The sequence below is a fragment of the Phaenicophaeus curvirostris genome, chromosome 1 (genome assembly GCF_032191515.1).
Source record: "Phaenicophaeus curvirostris isolate KB17595 chromosome 1, BPBGC_Pcur_1.0, whole genome shotgun sequence".
Classification (NCBI taxonomy): Eukaryota; Metazoa; Chordata; class Aves; order Cuculiformes; family Cuculidae; genus Phaenicophaeus; species Phaenicophaeus curvirostris.
Genome location: NC_091392.1, coordinates 94,294,356 through 94,304,477, shown reverse-complemented (window position 1 = coordinate 94,304,477; position 10,122 = coordinate 94,294,356). Strand labels below are relative to the sequence as shown.

The 10,122-nt window shown below is 41.5% G+C and overlaps 1 protein-coding gene across 1 annotated transcript; it reads left to right on the top strand.

The window, feature by feature from the left end:
* The first annotated feature begins 1,460 nt into the window (after nucleotides 1-1,460).
* Nucleotides 1,461-8,723, top strand: SH2D1B (SH2 domain containing 1B). Its single transcript, XM_069868829.1, has 4 exons — nucleotides 1,461-1,802; nucleotides 2,976-3,039; nucleotides 4,126-4,294; nucleotides 6,716-8,723. The coding sequence occupies exons 1-4, from the start codon at nucleotides 1,669-1,671 to the stop codon at nucleotides 6,751-6,753; spliced, it is 405 nt and encodes a 134-aa protein (XP_069724930.1). The 5' UTR covers nucleotides 1,461-1,668; the 3' UTR covers nucleotides 6,754-8,723.
* The last annotated feature ends 1,399 nt before the right edge of the window (nucleotides 8,724-10,122 follow it).

Genomic DNA, 10,122 nt, shown 5'->3' with positions numbered 1-10,122 from the left:
GGGTTTTTTTTAAGTATATTTACTTAGTCAAAGAAAATTTAAAACTTATAAGCATGGGGAATAATTGAATATATGGATCACTGAGAACCCTGACAAAAGGGTTGCCAGCAAGAAGGAAAATGTCATTTCATGCCTCTGTCTCACAAGTAAATTTTTAAGCAAAATTCTAGATAATTTCAAGACCAAACACACTACTTACACATAGCCACGTATTTTATAGATACACAGCCTTTTTTAATTGTTCTGTTTTATGACTTTTCAATTCTAAGTTTGCATTTTGAAGGATCATTTTTAATTTACTTGCATTTTTAAAAACAAACAATATGTTAAGAGGGTTATAAATCAGACTTTTTCTTCCTAGGTTGACATTTGATTAGAAAGCTAATGGCAGAGTTCTGGAGCCTTGGGGAAATTTTCTGGCACTGCATAGGCATCTCTGCAACTACCTATAAGTTATAGTCACAGTAGACAAATTTTCTTCTTGAATTTATAACATTATAACATTATTTCTTTCAGACTAAAGTAAATCTTGCCATCAACTAATATCACAAAAAACTATGTACCCAGGCAAAATGCATTGAAAAAGTACAAACTGGTGTAGATACGATGTTATGGCTGTGAATTTTGTTACTGGAATGGTACTTTTGTTCAGTTAGCCATAGTATCCCGATTGCCTAGCAACATTGGTTAATAAGAACTCAGTTTTTCAGGAGGCTTAGCCAGAACTCATCTTTCTTTCTGTTTTTTTTATATTTTGTGGGTTTTGCTATTTGTTCAAACAACAAATGATCTTTACAACTTCCTCATTTGTTCACACCACTCATCAAGAACACAGGCTTTGCTTTTATCTGCTTTTGACCACAGCTTTCAATCTAACCCTGACCTCCAACATCCTCACCAATTATTAACTGAATGCTTAACTCTCCATGGGGGTAGGGGGCCCTATCATGACCTATCACAAGGTTCTACGTGTGGCAGTATCCTGTCCGTGTTTAATTGATCATAGCTTCCTAGGGGTGGCAAAAGACACTGCCTAATCCCCTTTTCCTTCCTACCATATTTCCTAAATCACAGCAGAGAGACAGCAGATCTTCTTGATTGCTGACCATCTTTCAGTGAAAAAAAAACAAGAAGACAAAAAAAAAGTTTAAAAAGAGAGAGAAAAAAAAATAAGGATAAAAAAAGGAACCATAGCAGAAAAAAAAATCAACTAAACAACTGTGTTAGAAGGCAAGTCTGGCAAGGAAAGGAATCAAACCAAGCAGGATTTTATGACCAAGAAACCTATTTGCAGGGCCTTGAGCAACTTTAAACACAAAAGTTAACTTAAAAATGTAACTGTACTTGGGTATCACCTTAGCTATTGCACAGCTTAGAAGTGTGATACACAACTCAAAGGTCTGCTGATACAATGTGACAAAAGACTCTTCCCTCCTGAGGTGGACTGTGACCAGCATAGACAAACCCACTTCCCATTTCCTGTCTTCACTATATTCATGAGCTGGTAGCCGACCTCACCACCACAACACAGCAGACGAACTGGTGTATACTCAGCAGCTCCACGTTCAGTTGTCTGCAGATATTTGGAATAAGTTTGATTTTAACATCAGGCTTCTGAGATTTTCTGGAATTCATTTGAAAGGCAAGAGACTTTGTTTTCTCTCATCCATGGAGCTTCCGTTTTTTCATGGAAAGATAACAAGAAGAACCTGTGAAGAAAGGCTGAGCAAGAACAGAAAGAATGGTAGCTATTTAATACGAGAGAGTGAGAGCATGGAAGGAGTCTTGTGTCTCTGTGTTTTGTAAGTACAGTAATACTGAATTTTTTATGAGTTTTCAAATAGATCTAAAGAAAATCGTTCTTCTTCTTTAATATTAATAGTTCTTCCCTAATATCAACAGACACCGAGGGGATGTGTATATGTATTCAAGTAATGCTGGTTGCCTTAGGCTTCCTTCACAGTGAGTGATGAGAATGTGCATTTGCAAAAGACATTTTATACAACAGAGAATAGATGAACCGTGATCTGCTGATGCTGGTCTCTGCAGACAATAAGGGGAGCCCAGAAAAAAATAGCTTAGCCTGCAAAAACATGATAAGTACCTTTCTCAAAGCTACTGCTTTTGTAATGAAGAGTAAATAGCAGTTTAGCACCATAGAAACACTGGAAAGTCGTATGGTAGGTTACAAAACAGTTCGTTCTTCATTTCTTCGTCATGAAGTTCATTTCTTCACCATGACTGTGATGAGGCATGGGCACAGGTTGCCCAGGGAAGCTGTGGCCGCCCCATCCCTGACGGTGTTCAAAGCCAGGTTGGATGGGGCCTTGGGCAGCCTGATCTAGTGGGACGTCCCTGCCCATGGCCGGGGGGTTGGAACTAGATGATCTTTAAGGTCCCTTCCTACCCAAAACTATTCTATGAGTCTATGGTTCTTCATAGGCTTCCTGAATATGTGGCTTTACACTATCCATGAAGATATGTTTGAGTGTGACATGAAAAATGGAGATACTGCAGCTCTCAATGACACGTGTGCCAGCCCTTTGCCTGCAGTTTATTCCCATGTTGACACATGCACAAAGTGGATTCTACTGCCATGAAGCAACTTTGCTGGGAGGGAGCAAGGACTTCTACATACTTTGGAAGCAAAGACTCTTCTCTTAAATGGCACCTGCAGTGGAGTTCCGGGCTCTGTTCTGTGTTTTACTGCTTCAAAACTAGTAATACAAATTCTCAGTGACATCCAGCCTTTCCTGGATGTATAAACTTGAAGGATTCTCATTGCTTTGACATATCAGATCTATTTTATTGGAGCTGTAGTGTACAAAACTCAACATAGGCAATGCAGCAAAGAAGCTGTAAGAAAGCTCAGGCAGTTGGCTGATGTGGAGGTGAGCTAGCTGGACTTGCTTTATCAAGATCTATAGCCTAACAGTTGATGGAAAGCATAATGTATACAGCAATGTTTTTCACAGCTTTGAAGAAATCGTCTACACTTACCGTATCTTCAGGGAACACCAAGGATATTTTAGAATACAGGTGAGTAACTAATTTCATCTGTGAAGATTGCACTGAAGACCACAGCCCTAACCAAAACCAAAAAAATTATTACACATTACCTTAGAAAATATTTCCAAGTCTGTTTTCTTCTCTACTCAATTCTTGACTTTTTAATGTTATTGCATATGAGTAGAGTAGGAAAAAGACACAACCTCAAGGCTGGGTGAGCACTATTCAACAACAAGCAAAACACAGTTTTAGTCACAAATCCAAAACAGAGCACTATATGGACTGCTGCTACAAAAGTTATCTTTATCTCAGCCATGCCCAGCGCACAGTGGTGGTGGCACACAGGCCATGCAGGGCTGAGGGAAGAGAAACGATGCAGAAAAGCAGAGAAAATATATAGGGTTTTGCTAGACAGTGAATGAAGCAAAACCATAGCCCCATTCATTTTTAATGTCTAGTAGTAGGTTTGGGACCCTCACTGTGATTAGAGCTGATTAATGTGCTTACAGTCTGTCTGTCCCGAAGTCACCAGCATTGCAAAGTCTCAGTACAGATCACTGTAGGGCTGTGCTGTGGAAGCAGTTCAGTACAGCTCACACATTAAAAAGCAGCTTATGAGAATGCTGTTCCACTGCTTAGGAGTTTCATCCTCTGTATTTGGCCTCAGGAGTCTCCAATGAAAGTCGCAAATCTGAGATAAATCAGAAACTCCTGCCTAAAAGGAAAAGCTGGCACTGGGGGCTTTCACACTAAGCCTCAGACACCTTTGCTGCAGGTGTCCTTTGCTTGACAATACTGATAGTGAGTAAAATGATTGGCTTCATCTTGTCACATAGTTACTTAAATCCAACAGTTTAAGTGAGAAATCAGTATGTCGTCGCTAAACTTGTGTTCTTTTTTTCAAAAAAAAAGATGGTGAGGGAGGTTACACTTAGTGCTTTAACCGCACCACCAAAGAGATATCCACAGTGTTTTAAGGATAATACAATATTCTGCCACCAAATCTGTTTACAAAATAGCTCCTTGGTAAATGAGAAACTACATATCCTTCCGTTCACTTAGGCAACTCTATGTGAAAGGCAATTGCACAAAAATGTTGCTTTCCTTTCCTTGCAGACTTCTGAAGGCGTTCCAGAGAAGATCTTCAGAACGTTAAAGGACCTGATATACAACTATGAAAAGCCAAATCAAGGACTAATAACAAACCTTCGCTATCCAGTAAAGAAACCAGAGGCCTCGCAAAGCAGTCTGAGGTTCAAGTCAGGAAAGGATGACATCTATGATGGTGAGAAATTTAGCTCTATCTTCATGGGATTTTTAAGACACCTGCATTGGCAGATTTGTGGTATACAGCTGCTACATGTTCTCTGAGACCAGCTTGTGTGGACCGAAGTTCAACATCCTTCCTTCTCTCTTAGGTTCACTGGTAAATGGTTATTCCCTGCTCACAGGTTACATACATACCCTCATCCACTACAAATCAACAAGTTAACATGAAAAGAGGTTCAGAAGGCAAAGCACAACATTTCCCACAGCTCACTCCTTCACGGGTGTTGATGCTTCTGTCTAGGGAAGGCTGAGGACCACTTTAACCCAAAGCAGTTCTGCCAAGCTGCCAGGCTGCTACACTTCACTGAGAGTTGAAGCTATCCTTTACCTCCATTGTCCAGGCTGAAAGCTATTTTTATACCCAAATTTAATTAACTCAGATATTTTACAAATACTGGGGGGAGAGGGAAAAGGCAGCAAACTTGTTGTTTGTTGTGTTTTGTGTTAAAAGATGACTAATTTTTTTAGTCTGTTGAAAATAAGAAATATACAGCCTTGTGCTCAGGGTCACAGCCTCTGGTTGATCTTCTGCTAATTTCTGTTCAGCGGTCCTAGGTATAAGATAAGGATACAACATTCCTACTTGACAGAAATATTATGCAAACTGATACAATAACGATGGAGGTTTTCACAAAGTTGGAGACTGTAGTCCCGCATCATCTCTATGTCCTTATTTTGGGGAAGATGAATAAGAGACGCTATTGGCAACTTGCCAGCACCTCTCACACTTTTTAAAGCTATTTTTCGTATTACAGATGTACAATGCTCAGCTGCAATATCCATCAGCTCACACGCTGCAAAATAACCTTGAAACTCTTCTTGGTCCTCTGATTAGAAGACTAAGGGTAACAAGCAAGGAAAATCCTTTAATTAAGTGCAGTTACCATAAAGGGGAGAAATCTTGGAGTATCTGGTCTTCTGTGTGATTTATGTTTCATGAATAACACTACCTAAAATGAGGTCATTTGGGCCAGCCCCGATGTTGCATCTGTCGGTACAACAGATGCTGAGTTTTTTGAACGCAACAACAGTGCAACAGCTCTGGCGCCCCCCGTGTCAAGCACACAGGACATCACTTCATGCGCTAAACTGCATTTTTAGGGGCTAATCCAGCAACAACCTTTCTGAGAGGAAACATTAGCAGAGAGACATTTCCAGTGTCTCCAATGCTACATTGTAATTTGTATCACTAAGGCAGATAGGTCACGTTTGCTCTAAGAATGGGTTTTGTGGTGTCTTTTCATTACTGCTCCAAGGAAATGGAAAATATTATAGTATCAGGCATATATTTCTAGGAAAAATCAGGTGTAATTCATATTTTACTATCTGGTCCTGCAACATAATCTTGCCTAGAAAATGCACAACGTCCTGATCTAGACTCGTCTGGGAGGAAAAGAAACCCTTTCATTTCACTATCAAAATGTTTGTGGTTGTCATAAAAATGGAGGCTTTTAGAAATAATGAAATCAATTTGGAATTGTTGCCATTCAATTTTAACTTAAAGTTCACTTATACAGCAGTCCAAACTTCTCCCTCAGACTGCATTGCTCTGTGCCCACAGAGGAAGTTTAGGGTAATGTTAGGATGGATATCTCTCTGAAATGAGGGCATCATTTAAAACACCACAAGACTTCCTAAAGCAACCACCATATTTTTATGGTCTGGTCCCTCATGTTGCACCAGCAGCTGACTTTGGGGCAAATGGAGGACTAAGTGCTCCAGTGCAACCAGTGGAATGCCTGTCAGGACTAGGGTCACAATACCGGCTGCTGGACAATTTTGAACATCTTTTTGTAGCCCAGGAGCAGTTTGTCTAAGGGCAGCTGCTTTAACAGACAGTAGGTTTCCATAATGGAGATAGGAGTTCTAAGCATTCAGTTTCTGCTTTTCTTCTATCTTCTCAAAAAAACATAGCAAATCTGACAAGGTCTAAGAGAGAAAGGTTTTGTTCAACCTCTCCTCCTTTAGCTGGGAGGAGAGTATTTCCATTGGATATTTATTTAGAGAAGAAATGGTATGTTATGCTATAGTCATAGCTATCTCAGCTTTTGGTCTGATTTACTAAGTATGGATGATTTCCAACATTGGACTGTTCCTCAGGAAGAAGGGGTCTCATATTAAACAACTGTTTAATAACAGAGCTTGCTGGCCCATAAAAGGCAGGATTTTCCTCCATACAGGCTCCTGGAGGTCTCAGTCTGCAGGACACAGGGCCTAAACGCTGGCCCTGCAATAGCAGAGAAAATACCCACAAACCAGATTGAAATCTTGATACCTGTCCAGCAATACGGGCACAGGCCAACCTGCTTACCATGGGCTTTCAGAAGAACCATTTGTAATGACAATACCATTATTGTTTTTATTGATTTCTTTACAGAAATTGATGACAGTGATTATGTTGATGTCTTACCGTGATCTACACCTTGACGCTTGGGAAGATGCCATTTCAGGCTGTGTCACCGCAGAACGAATCAGCTGGAGAGAGCTGCCAGCTGGGCACCCTTACTGCAGATCTGTACCTCTGGAATTAATCTCTTCCTTTCACAGACTGTCAGAGCAGCTGTATTTTCTCCCAGTAGATCAGCTAATACATATTTTTGTTCAGCAATAAAGGAATTAATTTTGATGATAGATACATTCATAAATATTCATACATATAGAGGGAGTGTAATCTGTCTGCACATACCTGATTTTCATTTTTTTTTTGTCAGCAAACCATCCAGTATGTCTACTGCTAAAATGAAAAACTTGTGCCGCCTATGGCAGGACGACTACCTGGAGGTATCAGGGTTGCTGTGCGTCCTTCCACTGGTGGAAATCTGGTAGATGAGAGGCCAAGTGTTGGCAGTTGCTCTGGTTAACGCACTGCACTGCAAGCAGCATGCTTTAGTCTCGGATTTACAACAATGCTACGGCTGCAGCCCTGGATGCTGCATCTAGAGTTGCGGGTGCATCCATGCCCACATTCCCATGACTTCTCAGGCCTTCCCTCCAAGTCAGCCAGGTGAAGTACAGAGGCATGCAGTGAACTGAGGATTTCAAAGAGGCAGCAAGGACCTAGAATGAAGAGAAACTCATTCCAATATCCAGCTGTGCTTTACAGGACTATATGCTGTTAGCTGAAGGAAAAGGGGTCAATAGACACATTCCCATGCTTCTCTGCAAGCCTCACACATCGGAAGAAAATCTTTGCAAGAGTTTCCAAAAAGCATGATCAAAAGCTTCCCAGAGTAACAGCTACATTCCAGCATTGCAAAGAGCAGTATGTGTGTGTGCATTTCTGTGTGTGGATTGAGCAGTGAGGGTTAAATCCTGCTGTACCAGAACAACTGAAAGATCTACCTTGAAAGGTCTACGAGGCAAATATCCAACTGCATTCAGGATGCCCCAATGGGAAGGGGCCCCCTCATGCATATGAAGAAAGCATTACTCCCGTCCTACTATCCTGTGCATCCCAGCCTCTCTGCTGGGTGGGCAGGGGCCAGCTGCGAAATGTTGGTGACAGCCAGAGGCCCAGAGAGCAGATCCCTCCAGCAGCAGGAGAGGAAAAGTTGTGAGGAGGAGAGGGAGCGGTCAGGGATGCATGGAGGAAGGAGAGAGCAGGGTGTCGCAGAGGTAATTATATTTCTCCTCCCCCTTGCACATGCCCAGTTATTTGAGGTGGTGGTCTTTGAGGGTCTCAGATGTCTTAAGCAACCCTTGATGGCCATACCCCAACTTAGCTTTCCTTTGAAATCTACATATATGGCCTGCAAACCATGTTGTTTCACCCTCTATTGTTGTTGACGAATCTAACCAGCCTCTACTGACTCCGTATCTCACAAGAACTGTTCCATTTCAAACTTGCTTTGTTTCAAGACTTCTGCTCAAGCCATCTGGTACCCAGTAAGTTAATCAATAATGACAGCTTACATTTTGCTAGCATCCTGCAAGGTGGCACAAATTTAAAGCAAGTTTAAGGCAAATATAATCAAGTCATATAACACCTCCAATCCTAAGGCTGCCTTACAGAGGCAGTGGGATGGAAGACTCAGAATGCTCCAACCACATGAAAAGCCTCGTTCCCAACTTTCCACGTGTAGGACAGGATTTGGCTAGCTTCAGGAAGACCCCCAGCAGGGACCAGTTGATAAAGGACGATGTGCTGGACGTGCTGGAACTTGTCGCCGCAGGCCTTGGGAAGAGCGAGATAAGGCCTTTGTTTAGAAGGAACAAAAGAGTACTGGCTACGTGAGGATGAGCACAGGTGTCTGTGGTTGCGAGACAGTTACCTTGATAAGAGGAACTATTGTTGTTGCTGAAGGAAGTAAATGTTTGGAAAAGGCTTCTTTGTATTAACCAATCTGTGATCACCTAGTTTGGTGTGGGGACCAATCAGTTTGAAACACGCTTCTTGTAACTAGTATAAATATGTCTTAAGAACACAATAAAATTGACACTTTTTGCTTGTATCAAGTATTGCCCCGTCTCTCAATCGCAGCATCCACGTTGCCACGGCTGCACGTGAGCTCTGAAGTCAGAAGCACCCACACAAGTGGCTGCATATCCAGCATTTCCCCACTTCTTCAGGGAGCAGAGGAGCAGCAACACCTCCTCCCACTGATACAAGAAGTAATTAGTATTACAAAAAGTGGAATATTTTTTATTTAAGCTAAAGTAGAGTTAAGGTTCATCTAAGTAATTGTGGTGGGTTTTTTTTTAAAGTGAAACAGAATGTTTTCTTTCAAGCAGTGTTTTCCCAGACACTGTTCATTCTTTGGATATGACAGTCTGCTGTGAAGTATGATCTGTGCTAAACAGATGTCTCTTCTTCTGTTATCACCCCTGTTTGCAGTCTTAACATACATAATATGACGTCAGACACACAGGGAATCATTTCACCTAATGTGTGTTCACTGAGGCTGGTTATAGTACTTTTATACTGGTTAAACATACACATTCACATAGATTCTGGGAAACACTGGTTTTACGTATTCCAGGAAATATTGGTTAAACATACGTAGAACTCATTATCGTATCTTACCACCCACTCTTGTATGAACATCACAGTTCTTTTGTGTCTTCAGAATCCTCTGATGTTCTTTATCTCATCTCCTTCTTCATTGTGTCCTTTTGGTGAGCTCAGGTCTGTTCTTTGTCCATGGTGTGGGACTGTCCTTGTTTTAACTCGTAAACAAGTGAAACTCCCGTTACAAGTGCATTCTTTCTAACTGCAAGCTGGCTAAGATTTTATTCTTATTCTTACATTATTATTATTATTGTTATAATTATTATTACTTAAGCTAATTCATTCCCTTAACATAATGATTTATTCCTTCCTTCAAAAGTGAGGGAAAACGTCCCTCTGAGACCATATTTTCTTCCAAGCAGGGTTTTCCCAGACACTGTTCATTCTTTGGAACTGATAACACCTCATATTCAGTATAATCTGTGCTGAACAGGCGTGTCTCCTGCAATCCACTTTGTTTGTAGCCTTTCCCTGTCTCAAATGCAACGTCAGGCAGAGGTGGCTCCAAAGCTCCAAATTAGCAAGAGATTTGACTGTCGGGAAGTTCATAATAACATTATAATTAGACCTCGGGAAGTAATAGAAGATGCATAAATTTGGGGGGGAAACTTTATCCATCTGCGCGTCAGTGGGAAATACACCCTGCCCAGCCGCTGCCTCGGCACCCGATGGATGGAGGTCGCTGCCCAGCCCTCATTAAAGGGCTCTCGCTTGCTAAAAGCCCCAAACGAGCCTGAGGGGGGTTTACTTCCTACCATTTTCGGCACCGCCGCCGA

What these genes read in the sequence shown, in the direction of transcription:
- SH2D1B (XM_069868829.1), top strand. Translation starts at nt 1,669, where the DNA reads ATGGAGCTTCCGTTTTTTCATGGAAAGATAACAAGAAGAACCTGTGAA. An exon ending in GTCTTGTGTCTCTGTGTTTT is followed by an intron (nt 1,803 to 2,975) that starts GTAAGTACAGTA and finishes TGTTTTTCACAG; the next exon opens with CTTTGAAGAAATCGTCTACA. An exon ending in AAGGATATTTTAGAATACAG is followed by an intron (nt 3,040 to 4,125) that starts GTGAGTAACTAA and finishes CTTTCCTTGCAG; the next exon opens with ACTTCTGAAGGCGTTCCAGA.